We start from the raw sequence: 27253 nt of genomic DNA, 5'->3' as shown, positions 1-27253 counted from the left end.
TGGTGGGGCAGGAAGAACCCATGGCTGGCCTCTGTACAACCTCTAGCTGAGCTGGCGGCAGGAGATGGAGAGGCCTGAGTAATGGCCAGGCTGGCCTGCCAGCCTCTGCCTTGAAGGGAGGAAATGACACAGTCCAGGCCCTGGGGAGTTCTCCTGCCCCCAGGGCAACCTGACTGAGGCCAGCAGACAGACGACAGACCTCTCCGGGGAGTGATCCCTTCTTAGGTGGGAAGGACCACAGGCCCTGGGACACAGGAGCCCCTGGAGCCAAGCGCCCAGCCCCAGCCTTCCCCTGACAGGCCGGTAGAAGTCACCCTGTGCCTCTCCCTGGATGCCGGAAAGGGGATGCCGCATGCCCTCAGTCACACCCCCTAACCACAAAGGCACCTCTGAGCGCTCAGCTTACTCACTCCGGTTGGGTCCTCCCTGCAGCCCAGCTCCCCTGATGCTCCTGGGCGGCCTCAGTTCTCAAAGCCTCCAGGAAAGGCAGCCAACCACCCGGCAAGGAAGAGAGGAAAATCCCACCTCAACCACCGCATGGAGGAGCTGGATATGACTTCTCTCCTCCACAGATGACTCAGCCCGGCTCTTTATCAGGAAAAAACGATTTTGCAACAGCCTTTTAAATGGCCTCTCCACCCCCAGTCTCTCCCCCGCCAATCAACCCACCCCACGCAGCCAGATTCACCTTCCAGCTCCACTCCCCACGTCACTCCCATTTCTCTCCTGCTCAGAACCCTCTGCTGTCTCCCAGGACGTGGGGGATCAAGAAGAGAGTCGTGCTCGTCCTGGCATGCAAAGCCCCTGAGCTCAGAGAGCTCGCTGCCCTCCTCTCTGGCCGTCAGCAGTGGCCATGGTTCCCCACCTGCCTGTGACGTCCTGCCTGCACCCCACACACCTGGAACCCTTCTCTGTCTCACATCCTTCATACATGCCCTGATCCCCAGCCTCCCCCCTAACCTGAATCTACCACCCCTCCTTCCCTGATCCACCCTCTCCTGTCCACACTGCTCTGCGCATTATTCATTTGAGCAGAAGTTACTCTTCTGGATGTGCTCGCCATGCGCCAGGCGCCACGACAGGCCCCGGCCTCGCTGACCTTCGCAGCAACCCAAGAGGACAGTAGCAATCTCATCCCCACATCAGAAGACCTGGCTCAGAGGGCGCAGCGACATGTTCAAGGTCACACAGTCAGGCAGAGCTGGGGTCACACCCAGGGTCTGTCAGGGGCTCACAATGTGCCTCCCAAAGTTTTGCTTAGTAGCAATCGTGGTCTGGGGCTTTTTTCCCCCACAGACTGCAAGGAGCCTGAGAGCAGGAGCTCTTCTATTCTCTGCCCCTGCCCCCATCTTCCAAGGTTTTTTGTTTGTGTGTTTGTTTGTTTGTTTGTTTTCCTCTTGGTACTAGGGATTGACCCAGGGGCATTCTACCTCTGAGGTATACCCCTAGCCCTTTTTATTTTTCATTTTGAAACAGGGCCTTGCTACGCTGCTGAGGCTGCTCTCAAACCTGCTATCCTCCTGCCTCAACCTCCCTAGTACTGGGATGACAGGCATGCACCACCATGCCTGGCTTTCCAAGGCTGTTTTCAGAATAATGATGACGCTGAAAAGGTTGACGACAGACAGTATCTTAGGAGGCCCGGATGCTGCCAAGCCAAGGCCTCTGTATATCTCCCCTCTAATCCTCACAGCAACTCAGAGGAGGTTCCTTAGGGCTGTTTTAGGATGAGGAAGCAAGCTAACTCCCTCGAGGGCCCACGGCCAGCACGGGGCAGAGTGGATGGCACTGGAGGTGGCTAGTGCCATCCTGGGTGTCTTCTTCCTGGAGACTCTGCCTGCACAGCACACTCGCTTTCCCCACCCACTGTCCCAGCCCCAGCCCAACGGCACCTCTTCCAGGAAGCCTCTACCAGTCCATCCAGACTCCTAGATCAACCTGCCCTGCTCTAACCCAGCTCAGTGGCCTCAGAGCAGAGGTGATGCTCAGCGGAAACAGCAGGCTGAGAAAGCCCAGAAACCAAGACAAAGGAGGAGGGGTCCCCTGGAATGACTAGTTTCCCCCTGCTGGCGGTGGATAGGGATCCAGGCTGGCTGAGATGGGGGAGGGGAAACTGAGATGCAGGGTCCTAAGTCAGCACGGGCTGGGCTGGCAGCTGTCCATGCAGGCTGACTCCAGTCCCAGCCAGGACCCTGGAGGGAGAGCATCCCTCCTGCCTGCTCTCCTGGCCCAGTCACTGACTCACACTCAGGTTTCGGAAACCTAGATATGGAGAACAGGGGAGAGGAAGGTTTATCCCAAAGTAGACAGAAAACTAGAGAGGCAGGTTCCCAGAGGCCAAGTTCACAGTCCAGGCCCCGCCTCCCAGTCTGACCCCAGAAAGCCAGGCCTGTGTAAGCCTCCTGCTGCTGTGTCCACCCCCACCCCAGCCCCTGGAAGCCCTGGGAATGAGACGGTCACACCTGCCCTTCTTAAATACATAATCAGGAGACAAAAAGGTGAGAGGTGACTTTCCTCCAGTCTGTGCCTCTGCCAGGGGCAGTGTGGGCCTAGGTCATTGCGGTGTCCCCACCATGTGTCCCAGGGCCTGGCACACTCTGAGCCCTGCTCGGGCCTCAGCCAGGAGGGCTTCAGGTGCTGACCAAAGCCACCGCTGGAACGAGCGTCCCACATCATATCTGTTCCACCACTCAGGCCTGAAGACCATTCCTGATCAGTGTAGATTCTAGACCAGAGATCTGTGGGTGGTTCGGCGGGGGGGGGGGGGGGATAACAAAAAATCTGTAGGTAGAAGGGAAGATGAAACCTGTGCTATACCAGAGAGATAGAATGTTCCATGCCTGAAGAACATAGAGCCTAAGAGAGGAATGAATTAGAACAAAGCAATCAGGTGGGCTTCCTGGAGGAAGAGGCATTCGTTCTAAGTCTCAAAAGATGGCCATAAGAATGAGAAGATCATTCCAAACTATGGGGACAGCTCAGCAGAGACTGAAAGGCTCTAGGTGATTCCCCTCCCCCACCCACCCCCATGCCTAAGATCAACACCAGCTGGAGAAAGGAGCCTTTGATGGGACCACGCCCATCGTGCTGCCCAGAGCCTGCGGCAAGCCAGGCGGCAAGCCAGGCGCAGCTCCCTGGGGGCCCTGCTCATTCATACCCAGAGGACAGGCAAGCCAAGGTCTCAGTCCTGAGCCTCTGGGCGGGTTACATAACGCCCACTGCTCGGGCCCCAGAGCGGCTGGGACCCTCCACCTTCCCTGCCTCCTCCGCCTCCCCTGCCATCTGTCTCAGCAGCTTCCTTCTAGAAGAGGCCGCAGTACAGCCGCAGTGAAGGCCAGCGCCCTGCGGTAAATTCCCCACATTCCTTCCTTCCAAAAAAATAAATAACCAGGGGGAGGGCGGGGGACCCGAGGAATGGCGGCAGCCCGGGCCCACGGGAGTCCAGCAGACAGCACGGGGCCCAGGACGCGGCTTGCTACTTGGTGCTTCTTACCACCCAGCTCTGGGAGGACCAGCCTGCCCAGACCCTCCTGCCCCCAGGCAGCGCTGACCGTCTCTGAGTCTCAGTAGCTCACACCTGCCTCAAAAGGGAATCCTTGGTCTCAGAGTCAAGGGCTGGCTGGCTCATTTTCATTTGAGTTGCTGCCTACTTAGACACATCTTGGTGCAAGGTAGCCCACCTTGAAGCATTACCACCTTTACGGTGTTTTATTATATCCTTGCAAGCTGTGAGGTAGGACTGCACTTGTCTCCATTCTGCACGCGAGGAAGCTGAGGCTCAAAAAGGTTTGGGGATTCGTCAAGACTTTGGGCCGGTGAGTGGACTTTGGGTTTCTAGCCCCCGTCTCCCACGCCCATATCCATCCAGCCTGCCCGCCCCTCCCCTGCACAGCCTTACTTTACCAAATTCAACTGGAGATGGTCTGTTCCCCTCCCCTTGACTCTCGACAGGATGTCACATTCAACTTGCTGGGCTGCCTTTGGTCAATCACTTCCCCTGTCTGAATCTCAGAATCCCCTTGAAGAGTAGCTGCTGAACAAATGAGCTTCCGAAATGATTTATAAAGGAGATTTTTTAACCCCAGCCTTCTGCACAAGCCCATCTGTGCATTATTCTACAAGCTGGGGCTTCATCTCTGCTCCGCTCTCTTCACCAGCCCCCTCTGGGTCAGGGTTTGGGCCTGTGAGGCTCACAATCAGGCACAGCCCACCTCCAGCCTCTCCCTGCCCCTCCCAGCATCATCTTGGCACAGGAGACCCCAGTGCCAAGCTCTAGCCAGCGTGAGGGAGCAGAGAGAACGGGGGTTGGATCCTGGCCCCCAGAAGCAGACCCATGACCCAAGACTCCAGGGAGGGAAGGGGCAGCTTGTGCTGGCTGCACTGCCAGGAGGCACCAGCTGGGGTTGTGGGGTGCTGGGGACTCTGCCCCCACAATGCCATTAGCCAACCACCAGCGGTGTCTGGCCCCCTCCTGAACCCTCCACTTCCCTCTCAAACTATAAAGAAAGTCCAGGGGTCAGGACATTTGGTTCCAGGGTCTCTCCTGTCGCAATCTGGATGACACTTGGCGTGTCCCTGAGCCTCTTTGGCCCCTGGTTCATCCATCTGTTCCAAGGGGGTATTGGACTAGGTCAGTGAGTCCTAGAGTATGTTGCCCTCCCGATCCAGAAAGGATTCCAGCTGGAGCCCTGAGAGCTAAAGATCTTGCTAGTTAGGTTAAGTTTCAAATTCATGTTGGAAAATACACACCAAACCTGTGGTCTCAGGTAAACCACTACGTACGGAGAGGCTACAGTGGATAATTCAGTAAAATTAGCCAATTTTAAGAAAATAAATACCCCTGTATTTGTTTTCATTCACTCAACCAACAATTATTGCACGTCAACTAAGGGCCAGGCGTGATTCAGCCTTGGAGAAAAACAGACGGAAACCTCTGCTTGCATTCTCGGAGGGGAGCAAGTAAATAGATACAGGCGGATGATGAAGGCTGTAGAGGAAAATAAAACCTGGATGGAATGCATGGGGCCAGGAGTGGCTTGCGAAGGTACGCACGGCCATCAGAGCTGTCCTCACTGAAAAGGCACCTAAGGACTGAGGGTGAAGGAGCAAGGTGCCGACTTGTCCAGGAGAAAAGCGGCAGAGGGAGCAGCCAGTGCTAAGGGCCTGAGGCAGGCCACACCTGGCAGGCTTGAGCATGATGCGCTTAACGTGGAGGTGGAATGTAAATAAGAATGCATTCTCTGACTGCCCTTCTACGTCTGCTTTTTGAGGTCCTGGAGATGCTCCTGCATTGCAGCCATCTGCTCTCTGTCTTTTTTCTTCTTTTTGTGGTACTGAAGATTGTGTCTAGGGGTATGCTACCTCCAAGCTAAAGCCCCAGTCCTCTTTTTTATTTATTATTTTGAAACAGGGTCTCACTAAGTTGCTGAGGGCCTCGATAAATTAGTGAGGCTTGCCTCAAACCCGAGTTCCTCTTGTCTCCGCCTCCCAGGTCCCGGGATTACAGGTGTGCACCACCACCACGCCCGGCTTCTCACTTTCTCAATGCTGGTGAGACATCAGCCAGTGACAGCACCGGCTTCTCTGTACAAATGTCCACACTCAGAGGGCTGCTTGCTTTAGACCTGCACTGAACACAACAGAGTGTGCCCAGCTGTGCATGCACTACCCAGTGGGGTCAGGACAGACACACCAATATGTGTACGCTGAGTGCCTGCTGGTGTGCACACCTGCAAGTGGCAGGCTGGCACAGGTGCACATGTATCAGGCCCACACCTGTGGGAGGCTGCCTTTTTCCCTCCCACCAACCTGCGCTGTCTTCAAGTAACCAGTCACCCGACAAAACTTGCCTCGAGAGCACAAGCTACTGAAGAATGGGAACCCACCCCACCCCGGACCTGGTATGGCTTCAAATTTGTGTCTTCAGCATCTCTGAAACCTCAGTAATGGTCTCGCTTTTCGAGAGATACAATAAAATCTGTCACCTGATGCTCAAGAGTCCCGGAGGATCATGTTGCTGGGGAGAGCCCTTTTCTACCCCTCCAGCAATTAAGCAGGATAAGCCCTGTAAAATGCCTGGCACGGTCATCATCGCTCACCATCAGTCTCCCCAGCTCCCTTCCTCCAGATGCTCCAGGGCAGATGAGGAATAGAAGCAAAGGGCCAGACCAGGAGCTAGAGGAGGAGGTTTAGCCTCCGCGTGGTCTCCACCTCAATGTGGGCCTCAGGCAAGCGCCGGCCTCGTCTGCCCAGACCAGAAATTCAGTATATCAGAATCCCCCTGATGATGTGCTCAACATGCAGAGATCATAGAATATGCACAGGCTCCCTGAGGAGTTTTGATGCACAGCCAGGCTGGGGACCCACTGGGTCTTTAGAACCATGATTTTATAAATAAGTTTCTAGGTGAACACAGAAAAATGCCTAGAATGTGCTCTGGCATATAGTTGGACTCCATAATGCTAAAAATACATGTAATCAAAGATGCTTAAACACATAATTACACTCAGTAATCACGTGACATTCTTTACAACACTTCTGTAGTTTTCCTAGTATTCTTCCTCCATCAGAAATAGAGGTAAGCTGGGCCCACGCTTGTAATCCTAGTACTCAGGAGGCTGAGACAGGAGGATCGCAGGTTTGCGGCCAGCCTCAGCTACTTAGTGAGGCCCTCTGCAACTCAGTGAGACCGTTTCAAAATAAAGAATAAAAGCCAGCTGTGGTGGCTCATGCTTGTAATTCCAGCGCTTGGGAGGCTAAGACAGGAGGATCGCACAGGTTTAAAGCCAGCCTCAGCTACTGAGTGAGGCTCTCAGCAACTTAGTGAGACCCTGTTTCCAAATGAAGTAGGTCTGGAAGTATAGCCTGGAGGTAGAGGAGCCCCTAGGTTCCACCCCCAGTGCTACACACACACACAAATAAAAAATAAAGAATAAAAAATAGGGTTGGGGTGGAGCTCAGTGATAGATGATTGCCCCAGTACCTAAAGAAAAGAGAGAGAGAGAGAGAGAGAGAGAGAGAGAGAGAGAGAGAGAGAGAGAGAGAGAGAAAAGAAAATAGGGGCAGAGAAAAGCCCAGGAACCTTCCCAGGACACCCAACACAGAGGTCTTTAGCTCCCAAACTCCCGAGATGTGCCACCTGGGAGCCTTATCCACTCACTCGACAAGATTTCAACTTTCAGCCCACAGCACAGCTAACCTCCCATTCCAAGATCCTGAGAACTCAGGACATGTACAAATTCCTATGCAACCCTGGGTTTACTAAGAACCAACCAGTTAATTTCCTTCCAGCATGAGGTCCCTATCCCTGGGCAGTGCAGGGGTTCCCAAAGCCCTCATGATACGCACCACCACTTGATTTAAAATAGTTGCTTTGCTCTACCCAATCTGAGTTCAATACAGTTCCAAGCTCTGGCTACCTTCAGTAAGCCTCATCTGAGCAGAGCCTCAGTTTCCTCCCCTCTACAGGGCTCTCCTAATTCCTGCCTTCGTGGGTGGCTGCACAGTATCCCCGTGTGTATGCAGGTACCCCGCACGCCAGGCCCGGCACCTGCAGCCTGGCGATGGTGGAGCACACTGAGGCTGGCTAATGGTGCGCGTCCTTGTTTCATTCATCAGAGCACCCACGCCTACTGCGTGTCACACGTGCTCAATAAACATATGCTGATGAATGAAGAAATACAATTAGTTCACCGAGCAGACTTCTCCTTGTCCTGGCCACTGTATTTTAGGACTCGTTTCCCTAAGAGCAGGATGGTCAAGGCCAGAAAGGCTGGTTCCTGGCGCTCAGGGCAACACAGTCATGCCTGCCACGCCAGTGACGAAGGCTACGCTGAGAGCCAGGTCTCAGGAGTCCTGAATATAATCCTGTTGACTCAGAGGCATCAATAATGCACTAGTATGTTCTCTCCTCTCCACCCTGACACTCTAAGAATAGTACCAGCTACCTTTCAGGGACTCCCAGGGGAAGGGCGCAGGTCACCAAGATGGGGACAAGCAGGAAAGGTGTCACTGGGCTGTCAGGTGGCCTCCCTGCGGCCCACCATTCCAGACTCCTAGAGCAGAGGACCCTGAAGGTCAGAGCCAAAAGGGCTCTCGGTCGTCACCCAGTCAAGAGTTCTCCAGGGACAGAGAGGACAAGAAGATGGGCCTCTCTGCCAATCCATCCCTCTTCTTTCTGCTGCTCATCCTAAACATGTCTGTGCCTCTAACATACTTCTGATCATGTCCCCTCCTCACTCATGGGACAAATAAATAAAGACTGGGTAGGTCCCTCTTAAGTGTTTCATATATAAAACTCTGGAGAGAAAAGCAGATTCTAGGTTTTGACTTTTTTGTGTGTGTGTGTGTGGGTCTGGAGATGGATGGAACCTGACCTCCAAGCTACACCCCCTGCCCTATTTTTTTTATCATTTATTTATTTTTTGTGGGACTGGGAGTGAAACCCAGGGGCTTTTCTCCCTCCATGCTATACTCCCAGACCTGTTTTATACTTTATTTGGAAACAGGGTCTCACTAAGTTGCTGAGAGCCTCACTAAGTAGCTAAGGCTGGCTTTGAACCTGTGTGAACCTCCTCCCTCAGCCTCCCAAGTGCTGGGATTACAAGCATGTGCCACCACACCTGGCTTTATATTCTTTATTTTGAAACAGGGTCTCACTAAGTTCCGGAGGGTCTAAGTAGCTGAGGCTGTCCACGAATTGCCATCCTCGTCTCAGCCTCCCAATGCTGGGATTACAAGCGTGCGCCACCACGCCTGGCTCTTTTTTTTTTTTTAATTGAAGAATGACTGATTAGCCCAGTGTGGTGGTGCACACTTGTAATCCCAGCATTCAGGAGGCGGAGAACAGAGGATCGCGGTTCACAGCCTCAGCTATTTAGCGAGACCTTTCGCAACTCAGTGAGACCCTGATCCAAAAAATAAAAAGACTAAAAAATAGGGTTGGGGGTGTAGCTCAGAGGTGGAATGCCCCTGGGTTCCATCCCTAGTACTACAAAAAAAAAAAAAAAAAAAGACTGACTAGAACCATATTTCTAATTTTTTGAAATACATTGTCCAGGGGTGTTGATAAACTACACATGATGATTCGATTCAGGAGGCCTGGGGCGGGACCTGAGCTTCTTCTGCATTGCCAACAAACTTCCAGGGGATGCTGGCATTGCATCCATGGGCCACATTTTTAGTACAGAAAAATCAGAGTATTTCCTATTGTGCTAGAAAAACTGAGGCCTGAAGAGAAACAGGGACGGGCCAACAGTGGGCTGCAGAGCTGAGCTCAGGACACAAGTGTCTGAGCTGCCTTCCCAGGGTGTTGGCCTCAGGGGCTTTCAGTGAGCACAGCCAGCCACCTGCCCAAGAACATACCTCAGCGAGCCGGGGATGGTGGCACATGCTTGTAATCCCAGTACTTGGGAGGCAGAGACAGGAGGATCGCAGGTTTGCCGCCAGCCCTCAGCTACTTAATGAGGCTTTCTGCGACTTGGTGAGCCACTGTTTGTTTTGAAATAAAGAATAAAAAAAAAAATAGGACTGCAGGATAGCTTGGAGATAGAATGCCCCTGGGTTTCATCCCCAGAAACAAACAAAAAAAAAGAACATACCTCGGCAGCTTGCACCTGAGGCTGCTGGACCACCAAGGCCCTCCAGGAAGGCAGGATGCACACAGGCCTGAAAGAAGATGCGCTCTGTGTGCACCCAGAGCAGGCAGGGCCATCAGGATGTCCATCCAAGGGAAAGAAGAAGAGAAAGGAGGACCACCTGCAGTCCAGTGCCAGGCAGGCTTCCCCTCCCAGCGTGTACCTCTAGCCTCTCTGAGCCCCAGGCCCCATGCTCCGCCACCCCACACCGCCCTTCAGCTGGCTCTCCCTTCTTCAGCTGGCCAGCCATGCTGGACTCCTTCAGCACCCTCTCACCTTAGGGCCTTCGCACAGGCTGCTCCTTCTGCACAGAGGGCTTTCTTCCCTCTCGCCCTCTCCTCTCCTCTCCTCTGCTGCACCCTTCTGACCACTCCTCCTCCCTCAGGTCTCCAGGAGGCTTCTCGGTCCTCAGAGGTCACAGGCCACGTTCCCCTCCCTACACGGGCTCCTCTGCCTCTCCTCTCTGCAATTCCATTGATGTTTGTGTTCATGTCAGTGTACTCGGCCCCCGCAGGGCAGGGGCCTTGCTGGGTCTATGTACCTGTGCGTAGGCCTGAGGGGGCACTCAGCAGTTGCTGACTGAGAGAATAACCAAGGATAAAATGCTGCTCACAGCAGAGCTGCCCCGACTCCCACCTCTGAGACTCCAAGTGACCTTAACAGGCTGGACTGGACTGGGACTATCCCAGGCTCTGCTGTGCTCCTCCTCAGCTGGGTGGCCTTCGCAGGCCACGTCAGCTCTTTAAGTAGGGCCTCCACCTCTGTTTATAAGGTGTAAATGAGAGAAGGAAGCTGAGGAAGGCTTCAAAAACTATAAAGAGCCTGGCATGGTGGCGTATGCTTGTAATCCCCGTGCTTGGGAGGCTGAGACAGGAGGATCGCGCAGGTTCGAAGCCAGCCTCAGCTACTTAATGAGGCTCTCAGCAACTTAGCGAAACCCTGTTTCCAAATAAAATATAAAATAGGTCTGGAAGTATAGCCCGGAGGTAGAAAGCCTCTGGGTTCCACCCCCAGTACCACCAAAAAAAACCAAAAAAACTATAAAGAGCTGAGGGGTGGTGCACACCTGTAATGAGACAGGAGGCTGAGACAGGAGGATCACAGGTTTAAGGACAGCCTCAGTAAGTAGTAAGACTTTCATCAACCTAGGGAGACCTTGTTTTAAAATAAAAATAAAGCCAGGTGTGGTGGCGCATGCTTGTAATCCCAGTACTTGGGAAGATGAGACAGGAGGATCGCATAGGTTCGAAGCCAGTCTCAGCTACTTAGTGAGGCTCTCAACAACATAGTGAGGCCCTGTTTCCAAATAAAATATATAATAGGTCTTGGAGCCAGACATGGTGGCGCACGCTTATAATCCCAGCATTTGGGAGACTAAGACCAGAGGACCACGGTTCGTGGACAGCCTCAGCTACTTAGTGAGGCCCTCCACAACTTAGTGAGATCCTGTTTCAAAATAAAGACTAAAAAATAGGGCAGGGGGTGTAGTGTGGAGGTCGAATGCCCCTGGGTTTCATCCCCAGACCCACACACAAAAAAAATAGGTCTGTGAGTATAGCCCTGGGTTCCATCCCCAGTACCAAAAATAATAAAAATAAAATAGGGCTGGTGGGTGTAGCTCGGAGGTAGAATGCCCCTGGATTCAATTCCTAGAACTACACACAAAAAACCTATAAAGAGCTTTTGCTGATATTATTCTTCTATTAATGCTTGAGGCCCAGAGAGGGACAGGGCTTCATCCAAGACCACACAGCCAGTGTGGTGACACCCTGCCTTCCTGGCACAGCTTAAAACCAACGGCTTAGCTTCAGGCCCACCCAAGCTCAGTGCGAGCACCATCTGTGGAAGCTGGGCAGAGTGGAAGAAGAGAAGAGAGGGTGGCTGGGAGCATTCAGCCCCAGGCCTGGAGCCAGGGTGAGGCAGGCAGGCCCCAGCAGGAGACCTGAGGGGCCTGGCAGCTGGGCACAGGGAGCCAGCTGGCTTAGGCCAGGGAGTGGCATGCTTGCTCCTGGTGCGCGTGACAGTCTATTTTTTATTCAGTACCCTCCCCACCCCCTATCCCATGTGTCCTCCTAAGGGGCTCTATAGGAGAAATGCTGTCCTGGCTGAGGCTGGAGCTGCCTTGGGGATGGATGGAAAGGCACCCTAACTCCCATCTCTCCATGGAGCCCAGAAGGCAAAACAGGAGGCCCAGGGACGAAGGGCTCTCACCTCTCTGTGTGACTTTGGGCTGGTCCCTGGACTCTGTGGCCTCAGTTTCCCCTCTCTGTACAGTGATGGGTTCACCAAACTGCAGGGGAGTATTACAGCTCAGCACCTGGCACCCACTCAAGTCACAATGCTAACCGTGCTCACTCATCGGGTCCTGGCAGGGCCTCCTGTGCCCACAGGGCACACTTAATCCTCCCTGTCCTACTCCCAGGGGAAGAGGTGAAGGGATGAACAGAAGCTGAGCAGGTCCAAATGCCGGCCCAGCCCTGGACCCCAGACCAAGCCAGGTTCCTTTCCAGGACTTCAGCATTAACGATGACGAGGACCGAGGAGGAATTCTGCATGTCATGGGCCCGTAGCTTAGCTGCTTTGAGCCTTTGGCACTCTGTCTAAAGCAGGAGAGGCTGTGTTGCACAGTGGCAAAGCTTGCAGTTTTGAACCGGCCTGTCTGGATTTGCATCTGGCCGCTTATCAGCTGTGTGACCTTGGGAGCTCACTTATCCACTTATCCAATCTCTGGGTCTCAGTTTCCCACCTGGAAAATGATGATACTAACAGTATTCATCTCATGGAGTTGCTGACATGTGAAGAACTTAGAACCCTCAGGGCACGTTTTCAAAAACTGTGGCTTTTATCTATGGTACACCCTTAGTTCCCGAGACATTTTGTTTGAGTATCAGGTGCCAGGATTTCAGGTCATCTTAGTGTCATGGCCATGGGCTCATCCAGCTTCCCCTCCTTGATCTTTGATGTCACGGGTTTTTGGTATCTACTGAGCTGTTTCACATCCACGAGCCCCTTGGATCCTACCGCTCATTGCAGCTCAGAACTGGAGCCTGAGACCCACGGGGAAGCAAATGGTTTGCCCAAGACCACCAGCCAGCAAGCCATCCCTGAAGCCCGGTCCAGACCCTTTCCAACTGCTGGTGCTCCCCCCACACCATCAAAACCTGTTCCTGGCCAGGCGCCAAAAGGTGATTTGCACTGAGATCCAATGAGTCTTGGGCAAGAGTCCATCTTCTCAAAGGCTTACTATTTTCATAGAGATCAACATGATAATACTATTATTAAGTAGCAGCTCATCTTTAAAGCATTTATCATCAACTCATCCTCCTAAAACAGTACAAGGGCCCATTATTGCCTCTATTTTATAGATGAAGAAACAAAAGTCCAGAGAGCTGACATAACGTGCTTTAGACCTCCCAGCTGGCCAGGAGTGGAGACCCGGGCTCCAACCCAGCATCGGTACGTTAGCCGCGTGGGAAGCAGCTCACACAGGAGTGGATGGACCTCCCTCCCCTGCAGAGCCCTGGGAGGCTGGGGGGGGGCAGAGCAGGACAGGGTCAAGGCGATCCTACACAGGCCCCCCAACCCCAGTGGAAAGGATGAAGCTAGGGCCTCGGAATTCCAGGCAGCAGCCAGTTGCTAACGATTGTTCCAGAGAGAGGGTTTTTTGTAAGCCTCTGGAATTACAGGGCAGGGGGGCTGTTCCCATGCTGACTCCTCCTCTGGCCACACTGAGCAGCAGAGGAGCCCTAGTGCCCAGGGACAGCGCACAAAGGCCTGTGTACACACACACACACACTGGCCTGACAAGCTGAGCCTCCTGCCAGGCAGGCTCAGCCGTCCCCTGCCCAGAGCTCAGGCAGAGGTCTGCAGTTCACAGCCTGGGGAGTGACAGACGCAATCTACAGCCAATGCCCACCCACCCCGGCCCATGTTTAGACCATTTACCATCCTCTGGAATGGGTTCCTCCCAACCAAATTCCTCCCCTTCTTCTGGGCCCCATTCCGGACATGTCTCCACCAGGAGCCTTGACGACCTTTCAAATGCTGTCCAGAGCTGCACTGTCACCTCTGGAAGCCTTCCCCTACCATCCACCCAAGGCAGCCTCTCCAACTGCCCTTCATCTTAACCCTGTGGCTTTTTTACCCCCAGGCTACTTCCACTTATTGATGTAGTTGCTACCTTTTTTTTTTTTTTTTTGGTATCCCTAAATTGAAATGCAAGCTCCTTGAAGGCAGGGACCTATCTGTCCTGTTTACAACTGTAACCCCAGTTACTGAGCACCAATCCCACCCCAAGGCTAGCCGAGGTCCCTGGAGGGCACTTAGCAAGGCAGTGGTCAGCCTGGCACTGCAGCCCAGGCAGCTGGCCCCACTGACCCTCAGCTGGCCTGTCTTGCACCTGCCTTTTCATTACAATGGGGCAGAGCCTGCAGGTCCTGCTGACAGTGCCCCCTCCATTTCCCGGGAGGGGCACGGTGCCCCATCTGGGCAGCCCTGCCTGCTTCCCCCAGTCCCTCCCTTCCTGGCATCAGCAGCCTAATGAGCTCATGTCTGGAAGCCTGGGAGCTGCCCTGAAGGAAAAGGTGCCTCCCAGGCCAGGCCCTTAGGACCAGGGAAATGCTGGGCCATGCAGAGGCAGCCCTGGTGGGGGTGCTGACCCTCACCCAGCCCACCTGTCAACCTGAGGGGCACTATTGGGATGGAGTGAGCTGGAGAGAAGGCTCCTGTCAACTTCTCCCTCCCTTCAGATGTGCTGCCCCTCCCACTCACTAAGGGGTGGCTCTTACTGGGAGAGGGGGCCCTGCTGCCTTCAACTCACACAACCCCCCTGGACAGTCCCTTCCCTCCTTCCCCTCAGTCTCCCCAACTCAGAAAGTAGAGGCTAGATAAAATGTAGACTGAAGAGCCTAGCCCCAAACCAGGCACCTGAATGCCACAACTTTGGTCCCCCATTCCACCTCTTTAGGGGAACTGTGTAAAGGCAAGAACAGACAAGGGAAAGAAAGAGTTAATAATTGTGTGTGTGTGTGTGTGTGTGTGTGTGTGTGTGTGTGCGCGCGCGCGCCTTGTAGTGGGGATGGAACCCAGGAGTACTCTACCTCTGAACTACACTCCCAGTCTGATTTTATTTCTTATTTCTGAACAGGGTCTTGCTCAGTGATAGCATGCTGACCTCCAACTGAGATCCTCTTGTCTTAGCCTCCCAAGTTCTGGGGTTACAGGAGTGTCAGATTAAAAGCCTCTGTGTGAGGGGTGGGAGTTATGGGGCTTGAACCCAGGAGGATTCTGCTTCTGAGTTATACCCTCAGTCCTATTTTTATTTTCGTACTGGGGATGGAACCCAGGGGCATTCTACCTCCAAGTTACACCTCCAGCCCTAGTTTTTATTCTTTATTTTTGAAACAGGGTCTCATTAAATTGCAGAGGGCCTAAGTAGCTGAGGCTGGAGGCAAATTTGTGATCCTCCCGTCTCAGGCTTTCAAGTACTGGGATTACAAGCACGCACCACCACATCTGGCTTCAGTCCTATTTTTTATTCTTTATTTGAAACAGGGTCTCACTAAGTTGCTAAGACTGGCTGCAAACCTGCTATCCTCAGTACAGGGATTACACGCAGGCCCCACCTCACCCAGGTAAAGCCTTATTTTAACCATGTAAATGCTGATTCCATCACAACTTGTTTTATGTGCAGGTTGGGGCTGGGGGAAGTGGGGCTGGCTCCCAGCTTGCCAAGTGTGTGTGTGTGTGTGTGGGTGGGTGGGGGCAAGCCCAGGTGGCAGAGCAGCAAATGATTGACCTAGGAGAAGTTCTTCAAGTATCAAACTGACCTTAGTCTATTCTTTTGTAAAGATCCAGAAACTGAGGAACAGAGAGAAGGAACCACCCTAGGATCTGGTATGGAGACCACAAAGACGCTCCTACCAAGCACACAGAGAATGTGCAACTCCTCTAAGCAGGGAGGACTCATCCTCCTCCCTAGGCATACAGGAAGTCGTCAGTTTCAGTCTGTTCTCCTGGCTGGGGCCAGGCCTGGGGTTGGTGCACCAGCAAAGCCTCCAGTCCCCTGCCCCAGTGTACCCTCCTCCCTCTGATCAGCATCCGGATCTCCTCCTCCGCTTTCCAAAGGGAAGGGGCTGAGCTCCGGCTGACTGTCCCTACAGCCACCACCAGGTCGCCATCCCCAGTGCAGCCCCCCACCCCCACCCCAGACCACCACCCTGACAGCCTTCATTCCCACTGGGCGCAGGAGACAGCAAGGGTCTTGCTCCAAAATAGCACAGCAAGCCGGGGTATTCCAGTGCCACCTGCCAGTCGGGATGGGGTGGCATAGGGGAAGGGGACACGCTCCACTCTGCTCCTGTCCCGCTCTAGAAAACGCAGACACAGAACACAGTGGGGTCACCATCCCAAGTACGCCACAACTTGGGGTAGTGTGGGGAGAGGAAAAGAGACCTTTCCCCCAAATTCCTCAGAGGTCTCGCCAGAGCCGGGGATGAAGCCCGCCCCCAAGCCACAGCGCAGAGGTTGGGAAGGAGCCCCCCCCCCCATCCACTTCACCTCCTGGCCCCAGGCCACCGTAGGGGCGGCGTGAGAACTTGACCTGGAGGGCTCGGAAGTTTCCCCGCAGCCCGAAGGCACCAGTAAAGCACCCGATTCCCCGGGTGGGGCGTGGGCTGTGGTCCTCAAAGTGCAGCGCTTGGCGCCCGCGTCCCCACCTCCCTCCCCAGCTGGGTGCCCGTCGTCCCCGGGGGAGGTGGGTGCGGGCGCAGCACAGGCCGTCCACCCCGGGCAGAGCCCCACCCCGCCGCCCGAGGTCAAGCCGTCCGGACCTGCCGGGGCGCAGACCCCGGGCTTTGCTGCCCCCGCGAGCCCCGGGCTGCCTCGGGCTGGAGCCCCCGCAACCCAAAGATCAGCTTCCCAGGTGCGGGCGTCCTCCCGCTACTGAGCTGCCGGCGAGCCCCGAGATCCTTTTAGCCTCCACTGAACAGATGGGGAAACTGAGGCCCGGAGTGCAGAGGCAAGTTGGCCAAGGTCACCCGGACTGAGGGACCGGCGCCCAGACGTGCCGTCGCCTCCAGGGCGGCGCTGGCAGCTGCGCAGGTGGGGAGGGCGAGGCTCGCGGCGCCTGCACCCCCCGGCCAGCGCCCCCCACTCACCTCGGAGCTCCCGGGCGCCGCCGCCTGCGCGCACCTGGCCGCGTGGGTCAGCTCGCCCCGCCCCGCCCCGCCCCGCCCGCACCGGGCGCCCGAAGCCCCCTCCTCGCCGCCGCCGCCGCCGCCCGGAGCGCCGCTGGGACCCGGAGCCCGGAGATGCCGCCGAGGGGCGGGCGGGCCGCCCTCCTGCCGCCGCTCCCCGGGCCCTAGCGCCGCCCGCCGCCCCGCCCTCGGGTGCCCCCTCCGCGGGCGGGCTCCGCCGCGGGTGTCAGGGCGGGTTCCCCTTTCTCTCTCCTCCGCTCGCCTCACTTTTTGTGTTGTCTGGTTGCTGCCTACCTCTCCCAGTTCCTCATCGTTTTCTGTATTTCGAAGTCTGTCGGTCTGTCCCTAATCCTGTTTTCTTTCTCACCCGGTGTGTGTGGCCATCCCATCTCCCTCTTTTCTAAGTTCCTCCCACTGCTGTCCCCACTTCAAATCTGTCTTTGTGATTCTGACCCCAAAACTGACACCCTAGATGCAGTGCCCCCTCAGGCCCATCTTTCCCTACACCTTTCAACTCAGCCTTAACAACTAAAATCACTGTAGCCCTTGGTAGGACTTGGGCAAATGGGGGCTGAGGAGGGTTCCACCTCCCCTCAAGTTTGCTGCTGTCCTGACTTAACTGACAGGTCAGCAGCCAGGGTGGCCTCCCTGGGACCTTGGCTACCCATCTTTTCCTTGCCGGGAACTCCATTCACACTGAGCCAGGCAGAGCCCCATGACAATGGTCAGTGTGTGTGTGTGTGTGCGGGGGGTGCTATCAAAAGCCCATATTCCTACATTTAGCACCCCACCCATGGGGAGGGGTAGGCGGATTTGGAAACAAGACTGATAACAATCACCCAGAATCACCTCAGCCAAGTGCAGTGGTGAACACCTGTAATTCCAGCTACTCAGGCTAAGGCAGGAGGGTCTCAAGTTCCTGGCTATCCTAGGCAATTTAGGAAGACCCTGTCTCAAAATAAAATAAAATAAAATAAAATAAAATAAAATAAAATAAAAAAGGGCTGGGCATGTATTTCAATGGCAGAGTGCCTGCCTAGCATACTCAAAGCCCTGGGTCTAATCCCCAGTATAGCAGAAAAGAAAGAAAGAAAGAAAGAGAGAAAAAAAGAAAGAAAGAAAGAATGAATGAATGAATGAATCTGCCTGAGTTTCCTAGAAGTTTCCCTGGGTTTCTCACCCCTTAAACCGAGGTGGTTCCACTTTGATCTGTCACTGTATCGAAAGCTCAGTGATGTGCTGATGTGAGCCCACCCCGCCCGAGGTTCTCTGGTACACGGTCCTGCAGGTGCTCCAGTCTGAGATGTTCTCCATCCCCAGTGGGCAGGCCCAGCACTCAGAGGGTGAGGTGGTTGTGGAGACAAACCCTCTCTGGCCACTCCCACCCCACTACCTGGCGTGGTGGGCTTCAGGGGATTTCTCTGACCCTGTAATCACTCTTCCTGTTGTGCTGGGGTGGGGGTCAGGAAGGGGGTTCTGGAGATCGGCACCAGGCAGGGTGCTGCAGTCCCGAAAGGGCATGCGCTGAAGAAGTGGCTGCAGCCCAGCCTGTGGGGAAGCAGGAAACAAACTGTGTGGGCGAGAGGGAAGGAAGGGGAGAGAGAGAGGCTAGGATCGCTGTGTGGGTGGCTATGAAAGAAAGAGAAAGGGATGGGGAAGGAGAGAAAGTGGTTCCGCTTGCATGTAGGTGTGTGGTGGTGGGTGTGTGAGAGTGGATGTGCCTGGGGGAGAGAATGGGCGTGCAAGGAGCTCTCAAAGTGTAGGGAAAAGAACATACTTTCAACCTGCAGCTGTGAGAAGGAACATGTATGCTCGTATGAGTGAGTGTGCACACGTCTGCTATGTGTTTTCAGAGGGGACTGCAGCTCTAAGCAAATCTGAGAAGTGTGTCCACATGTGACCGTGTTGATGGATGAAGGGGCCTTCAGGAGCATGTGTGCCGGTGTCTACCCAGTGCAGGATGTGTGAGTGCCTGAGGATGTTCACGTGTATAGCTATGTAAATTCAAATATGTGAAAATGCTTGCATGAGAACATGACACAGTATGCACCGTGTGTGTGTGTGTGTGTGTGTGTGTGTGTGTGTGTGTGTGTGTGTACAGTGAGTACATGTGGCCTGTTAGCAGTGCTCCTCACCGTCGCCCTCCTGGTACAGGCGCTGTGGTTTGGGGAATGGGCAGGGCAGTGGGCACCTTCCTGCCTCCCTGCTGTTCTGACTGTCCCTCCTTCCACAAGCCTGAGGAGCAGGGGCCTTGTCCATGGTCCAGTGACTCCCGCCAGCTCTTACCCTGGCTCTTCTTTCTAATCCAAATCAATGTGACAAGGAGTAGGGTTCATTTGAGAACCCAGCCCCCCAGCCCTACCGGCGCCCATTCTGAGAGTCAGAGCAGCGTCCCCTAGAGTTAGGAAGAGGTCTCCAGTGATCCCCTCTCCAGTAACAGAAGACCCCCAGCAAAGAAGGGGCTGGGCCAGCCATGGGCCCCAGGTCTCTCAGTGCATCTGAAGGGGAGGGAATGTGGCTTGGCCGAATTCCCCTCCTACTCTCTTAGCCTGAACAACCTTTTTCCAGCCCCAGGTGGGTGGAAGAACAGCCTGCTGCCTGGTCTCCATGGAGACAAGGTAGCAGAGAGGGTGTTTAAAAGCCTGGGCCCAGACCTCTCAGGGTCCAGCTCTCAGCTGTGAGACTTTGACAATTTACTTAACCTCCTTATGACTTTGTTTCCTCATCTGTAAAACGGAGAGAACAGTATCTACTTAACAGGGCTCTTGGAGGATGAAAGGAAGTAATCCATACAAAGCGTGTGACACAGCGCCTGGTCCCCAACTGGGAGGCAGAGGCCGGGGGTCCCAGCCTTTAGCTTTGCCACCAATTTACTATGTGACTTTGGACAAGCTGCTTGCTGCTTCCAGGCTTCACAGCCTCCATCTGTAACAGTAATTTCCTTTCGTGTGTGTGTGTGTGTGTGTGTGTGTGTGTGTTACTGAGGATTGCACTCAGGGGCATTCTACCTATGAGGTCCACCCCAACCTGATTTTATTTTTTATTTTGAAACAGGGTCTCACTAAGTTTTAGAGGGCCTCACAAGGTTGCTGAGGCTGGCTGTGAACCCGTGATCCTCCTGTCTCAGCATCCCAAGTACTGGGATTACAAGCGTGTACCACGAGGCCTGGTTGCAACAATAATTTCTTTCTTTTTTTTTTTTTTATGGTCCTGGGATTTGAACCCAGGGACATTCTAGCTCCAAGCTACATCCCCAGCTCTGACTTTTTATTCTTTATTTTGAAACAGGATCTCACTGAATTATGGAGGGCCTCACTAACTAAGGCTGGCTTTGAACCTGCAATCCTTCTGTCTCAGTCTCCCACGTACTGTACTGGGATTACCAGCGTGTGCCATCATGCCAGGCTGCAACAATAATTTCAATGAGTCCTGCCAGTTATGACCAGCTGAGACTTTGCAGAGAGAACAGCTATAGCATGGGCTCTGTAGGTGGGCTGGGGAACAACTGGTGTGTGGCTGAGGCCTGATCACGAGCCCTGCATCACACGTTCCTTCCCACATGTATGTGCCCAAGTTGGCGGCAGCTGGTGGCAAGAAACTCGAGCCTCAGGCTGCTGCCCACTCCACACCCCTCCCCTCCCGCCTGCCAGCTGGCACTCGGGCCCTAGAGAAATGGCACCAGTACCCACTGACCCCAAATAAAGATCACTGCAGTGCCTAAGGCAGAAGATACCGTGCCCATACTTAAAACCATCAGGGAGTATAATTGCAGAAGGATGGGTGTAATTGTCTGAAGATGTTTATAATCCTCTGGTGGGAATGGAGGAAGCTTTAAAAGGAAGCCCTAATCCACTAATAACCTAGCAGGTCCACAGGCTTCTTCCCTGAGGCTTTCCAGGCAGAGGGAAGGGACTCTGGCCACACCCTTTCCCCAGAGAGCAGAAAGGCCCGGGTGGGCTCTGACCCAAGACCACCCAGATTTCAACTCTCCTGCACGACTCAGCTTCCTTCCTGCCTCCAGCTCAGAGAATACTTCCCTGCCCATTTTACCCTCCTGAGGTCCCTCCTGTGCCCTTTGTCCCTAGAAATGTTCAGACCAGAACTGGATGACCAACTGGCTGGACATCAAAGAGAAAAAGGAACCAGACTGTTCCAGGCGAGAAGAACATGATCGGAATCTCAGCACGGGCACTGACTGTGTGGCCTTGGGCAGGTGACTTAAATCGCTGGGCCTCAGTTGCCTCGCCTGTAAAATGGAAAGAATAATGCCTGCCTTGGAAGGGTGGAATAAGAGAGGGAGAATGAGAAACCAGCTCCATGTGAGGAGCCAGCAGGGCGCATTAAAGATAATCCTTCCTCCTCTATCCATGGTCTCTTCTGCTCCAGGTGCCGGAGACAACATGAACAATTCCAGAAGAAAATGATGGCTAACAACACAAGCCCCATATCTGAAAGACCATGCTCAAATCTCGGCTTAGCAACTCGCTAGTCCTGCATCTCGGACAAATCCCATTCTCCGAGCCTCAGTCTTCTCCTCTGTAAGATGGACACGGTAACAAAATGAAACAGTGTGAGTCGGGCTCAGAGCACTGGAGGGAGGCCTGACAGGGCTCAACAAATAGCCCACCAGGATCATTCAGCTCTCATCTGCCTGCCTTCACATACCTTTCCACATCACTGTGAAATTTCCAAGGCACCATGACATCTAACATCATTGCAACCTCATGACAACTTGATGAGATAGATAGGCTTCATACTTTTCCTTTTCTTTTCACAGATGAAAAAAGCCAAAGCTCACCAAGGGCAAGGCACTTGCGAGGGCTGGGCCTGTGGGTACTGGGCTCTGATCCAGCACTCCAGTCTCCTGACCCCCAGCTGTGGCGTGTGAGGGGAGGGAGCAGGTCCCTGGGCCTCTGGCTCCAGGGGACCCAGATTTGGGCTGACTCTGGGGTGAGGGCCCATCTCCAATGTCAAGACTGCCCCTGCCCTGCCCCCCAGGCACTGAAGGCCCCTCTTCATTCTTGCCCAGCTCCCCATGTGACCCAAGCCTGGGTGGGAACTGCGTCCACAGGGGGTGATCAGAGCCTGGAGAGAATTATTTCAGAGAATAGAGTGGGCGGGAAGGCTGGTGAGATGCCAGGCGGGGTGTCAGCAACGCCTGCAGAGAAATGAAGTGTTCCTTCAGCTTCCTGACACACGCAGGCAAGAGCCCTCCCAGGACTGTGTCCCCCGCACGCCCTGCACCCCCCGAGATCGGCTGGCAGCAGCCCCTGCCTTAGCCGAGCGTGGCCCGGCTCACGTCCTCCCCATCTGGACCCACTTCAGGTTTCCATGGGCCGTGGTAGAGGTGATTCAGAACGGGGCTCCCTGCCCCACCCTGCTCTGCAGAGCACAGAGCGCCTGCCTGCGGGAAAATGATCCCCACGCCTTCCTTCCTCCTGCGGCACAGGGAGCTTCCCACACACCGCCACTGGATCCCGCTGCAGCCCAGGCAACAGGGCGTCTGCCTTCCTCATCTCTAGCAGATGGGAAACCAAAGCTAGGCAAGGACTGTGGACTCAACTCAGCCACCCATGCCAAGTGGCCTCTGGCAGTCTCTTCCTCTCTCTGGGTCTCAGTTTCCCCACGGAGGTCTGATGTGATCAAAGGCTTCAGCCTCTGCCTTGTAAGTCCATAAGGGCAGCGGCATGGCCGCCTTGTCCAGGGCTGCAGCCTCAGGATCCCCAAGCAGCTGGAGCTCCCTGAATTCAGTGGTTGCTGGAAACTTGATGGTCACTCACTGCCACTAATGATTAAAGGGTGGAGGAGAGTGAGAGTGAGAAGTGAGCTCCCCCCAAGTGTGATAACATGGCCTTCTCCCACATCGTCTTTGGCAGAGAAGGCAGTGGGGTCAGACGTGGTACAGCTGGAAGCTTGCCATGCTCTGTACAGTCGCTCCTCTCCCTGAACAGCTGCTCACCTGGATGCGCTCGCGGGACGGCCATGGGTTGGTATGCAGGATGGGAACATAGGTTCAGGCACCCCTGTGACGGGGTTTCCCATGACTCTGGGGAGAAGGGATGCGAGCTTACCTGGTTTCTGGGCCATCCTGGGCCCAGGGCTGGGGCTGGGGCTGGCTGTCACCACCTGCCGGGCTGTTACCACATCCCAATCCTGGTTGGCCCAGTTGTTGTGCTGGGAGCCCCCTCGTGCCTCCATGGAGCAGCCAGGAGGCTGGCTGTCCAGGACTCTGGGCAGCTGTGATGCCTCTTGGGTGGCTCTACAGGCAGAGCCGTCCCGGCAGCTGCCGGCCACCTTGTCCTCTTCCAGGTCCACGAGCCCCGCCTCCTCGCTGCTGCTCTCTTCGGCCTCCAGAGCCAGGCACCTGTAGCTGCCATCAGGGATCTGAAAGGTGCAAGGGGTGGGCCTCCCTTCGCCCAGCCCGAGGGATGGAGGGGGGAAGTGAGGGCCCAGCATGAGGCTGCCTCTCCTTGATGATGCCAAGGGGCTGGGGCTACGCCCAGGCTGGGGCGACCTGTGAGCCTGCCCTCTGCTCCTCTTGGGGATCCTGCTCTGGCTCTCTGCAGATCTGCCTTCCTCTGTTGATTCTCAGGCTTGGAGCAAGTCCAGCTGAGGGGTAAGATATGTCCTTCCTGGGCTGGGTGAGGTAGTAGGTCCCAACACCTCCTTCTTGACCTCTGGAGTGTGAGACCCCTTCAGGACAATCTATCTGTATAGGAAGAAAAGAAACAGCACATGAGATGGCTCACTGAGTGTTCTGAGGTGAATTTCTGAGACCTGTCCATCCTTAGGTGGTCCTGAGAACCAGCTGGGGTTTGGGACATAGGCCCTACACTTCCATAGGTAAGTGTTTCCCAGGCTGCGTCATTCCGTATTCTAGGTTTGCACCATGTTCTTGTGCCACCTGACATTTTGTCAACTTTTGCTGTATTTTTCCTTCAGTCAACTTTAAATAACTTACTTCTATTACTTTAGACGTATCTTAGGTAATAGTTGCAGAAAAACCACAAGTAGATTGTGCCAAGTTATTTTCCCCTAATGCACACAAAATAGATATCTAGTTATTTAAACAATCTGAGCACCACTGAGAAAGAATTCTCTCACATCCCACCAAAGGTGCATACACCACAGGAGTCACAGGACCAGTGGGGTAGAGGATGCAAAACTGGGGAGGGGGTTGTAATTTGAAATGTTCCCCAAGGGCTCCTGTGTTGACGGCTTGGTCTCCAGTGCAGTGCTATTCAGAGGTGGGGTTCTGGGGAAGTGATTAGACCATGGGGGCTCCCATCCCACCAATAGATGAGTTGATGGATGGCTCATACTTTGATGGTATTATTAGGAGGTGGTGGAAACTATAGGAGATGGGACCTAGTTAAGAGAACGGGTCCTTGAGGGTGTACCCTTGAGGACCGTATCTCATCCCCAGCCCCCTCCTCTCTTTTTCTGCTTCCTGGCTGCCACGTGGAAGCAGAGCTGTGCCCCACCATGCCCTCTCCACCGTGATGCTCTGTCTCACCTGGAGCAATGGAGCCAGCCCACCCTGGACCGAAACCTCTGAATATTATCACAGCAAATGAAAAGCTAACCCACACAAGGGCTCCTTGAGGAGGGAGTGAGAGACGGTACAGTGGTGTGCTCTGAGTTAGAATCCCAGCTCTGCCACTCATGTCACGGTCTCTGAACCTCCCACTTCCCTATCTATAAAATGGGTATCGTAATGCAGGTTGATCATGCCTAATCCAAAAATCCAAAATCCAGAACAGTTTTGAGCATTAATCAAGTCCACACCTGAGCTCATATAAGAGGTCACAGGCAATTCATAGGCATGTTAAAAATATTGTGTGATGCCAGGTGTGGTGGTGCATGCTTGTAATCCCCGCGCTTGGGAGGCGGAGACAGGAGGATGGCGCAGGTTCGAAGCCAGCCTTTCTGGCTTAAGAGACCCTGTTTCCAAATAAAAAATATAAAATAGGTCTGGGAGTGTAGCCCGGAGCACTATATATATATATATATATATATATATATATATATATATATATAGTGTGTGTGTGTGTGTGTGTGTGTGTGTGTGTTCACGTTCAGGCTGTACATGGCAGTTGCACATAAAATAAAAAGGAATTTTATTTTAGTTTTAGACTTGGGAACCATCCCCATGATAAGTAAATATCCCCAAACCTAAAAAAAAAATCTGAAACACTTCTGGTTCCAAGCATTTCAGATAAGGAACACTCAACCTCTTTCTCTCCAACTTGATGTTGCATTGAGGATTACATGGTAAAATGCGTGCAAAGGACTGAGCACAGTTTCTGAGCCATAATATAATATATGTTGGCTATGTTCTCATTCCAAAAAAAAAAAAAAGAGAAATTCTTAAGCTCTTATTCTATTTCAGAAACCATAGGGATATAGTGAAGACAAAGAAGATCTGGTGTGCTGGCTCGGGAAGCCTTAAAATCTGGTGGGGAAAGCTATGAATGATAACAAGAACAATAATAATAATAGGACGATCATTTATAAATGTTAAGAATGGTGATAATCAGGAGAGAGGGATGGAGGCTTCCTGTGAGGGATGGAGAGGAGGGATGATAGGGGAGATACTTGGGCGGAGGAACTGGCTGGGCTTGGAGGCAGATGGAGAGTGGGTGCAGAGGAAGGAGGAGGGGTCTGGGATATAGCGCAGGTTCCCAGCTCTGGTGACAGAATGATTTCGTTAATAGAAATCAGGAATAAAAGGGAAAGAGCAGGTGTTCCGTGGATCCAGGAGATGAGTTTGATTTCTGGATCTCCAGGGAGATGAGCAGTTCCACATGGGGGGCGGCTGCAGGACAGGGGAGAGCTCCAGGCTGGGGGCAGTCTTGGGAAGTCACTGTGGAGACATCCAGTAGAGGTGGATGACATCCCCAGGCTGGGCAGGTTGTACTTGAAGACAGGGCCCATCGCCAGTTGCACTTAGGAAGAAACCTTGGTATGAGTGGATCACATTTAAAGACTTGTTTCCACCACTATTTAGCTGTGAGAACTCTCTGAACCTCACATATCCTATTGCAAAATGGAGAGAGAGCCACACATTCACACTGGCTGCCCTGTGGTCAGTAAGAATCCTGAGACTGCGAGAGTCTGTGGCCGTGTGTGACCTCAGGGTCTCGACATCGGCTCCCCTGCTCACACCACTGTCCCCAAGCAGGGGTCAGCTGCCCCCACTGCAGCAGGCCAGGCGGAGGCCTTGGCTTCTGGTTGGGGCTGTGCCCGGAGAGCCTGCTAGGCAGGCGGAGAGATAAGCGCATTACCAGAGGCAAATCAGAGCCAACCAGGGGAAAGGCAAACACGAGTCAGGATAAGGAAGATAACCAGGCACCTGCTACAGCAGCTTCAGCAGCAGAAGGGAAATTAGGAGAAAGAAGCCAACCTTGGGGGGTGGGCGGAGTACACATTGCTGAGCTCTGCTCAGTCCTGGGCTGTTCATGGGGGTGACTGTAAGCATTCTTAACACAACCCTGTGAGGTGGTGCGTTATTATTTATTCCATCTCACAGGTGAGAAAATTGAGGCTTGGGGGGGGGCAACACAGGTGTTTAAGTGACAGGGCCGGGATTCGAACCCAGGTCTGACAACTTGCCGGTGAGGCTTGACCCAGGGACTCAGAAGACTCACTCCTCTCCACCAGTGTCCTCCCTTATCAGCTGCATTTCAAAGATTGCAGACTCCCCTGAAGGGCCAGCAGAAGAGACCTAAGTGGCCATGTGACCCTGGGCGCGGGTGCCTCCTGGAGACCATTTCCCCAAGGGGCCCCTGTGGGTTGAGGCAGCCGGTGCAGGAAGGGCCGGCAAACTGTCCCATGACGCTGAGCACTGTGAGCCGCCCACACCACCCCCAGCACAGAGCCAGATGGCAGGAGGCAGAAGGCGTGGGTGCGGGGAGGGCAGGGCTCTCTGACTCCCACAGGGACCTCGCCTCGCTCCATCCCTGCTTCTGTTTTGCTGTCTCTGACAGTGGCCACGGTTTCCAGGAAAGAAGAGAGAGGCGGAAAAGTTAACTTTCCGCCACCCACACAAATATTTTTGGCTGGTGCTGGCTTGAGGCTGCCAAACCAGGAGGGAGGGGTTGGCAAACACACTCCAATTCAAGACTCCCTCCCAAGGAAGGAGACAACCCACTCTCCACCCGGGGGTCCTGAGCCCCTGACTCTCTCCTGGCTCAGGATCCCCCCAGCCCCCCTGCCTCAGAACTCCACAGTCCGCAGTCCTGGTAGCTGCTTCAGTATCAGCAGGGTTCTGGGCCACGCCCCTGACCCACAGTGCTCCTGTGAGGAGGGCCTGTGAGTGCATTCTACAGATGGGGAAACTGAGGCACGAAGAGTATCCAGAGTGTCACAGGGGATGAGAGGAAGCAGGGTGTGGAGCAAGGCTGCTGGCATTTGCTCTTC

At 54.1% G+C, this 27253-nt stretch overlaps 1 protein-coding gene across 1 annotated transcript in view; it reads right to left on the bottom strand.

Annotated features, from left to right (window-relative positions):
- The window catches only part of SYNPO (synaptopodin), a gene marked incomplete at both ends in the record, with an annotated part of 37189 nt that extends 13902 nt beyond the window's left edge, over positions 1-23287 (bottom strand). Inside the window, one exon of the mRNA XM_080699225.1 lies at positions 22903-23287. Coding sequence (XP_080555351.1) covers positions 22903-23287 — 385 coding nt within the window. The remainder of the gene's footprint in view (positions 1-22902) is intronic.
- Positions 23288-27253: the final 3966 nt, after the last annotated feature.

Source organism: Muscardinus avellanarius, assembly GCF_963383645.1.
Source record: "Muscardinus avellanarius genome assembly, chromosome: 7".
NCBI classification, from domain to species: Eukaryota; Metazoa; Chordata; class Mammalia; order Rodentia; family Gliridae; genus Muscardinus; species Muscardinus avellanarius.
The sequence above is the reverse complement of the archived record's forward strand: the minus strand, read 5'-3'. Positions and strand labels throughout refer to the sequence as shown.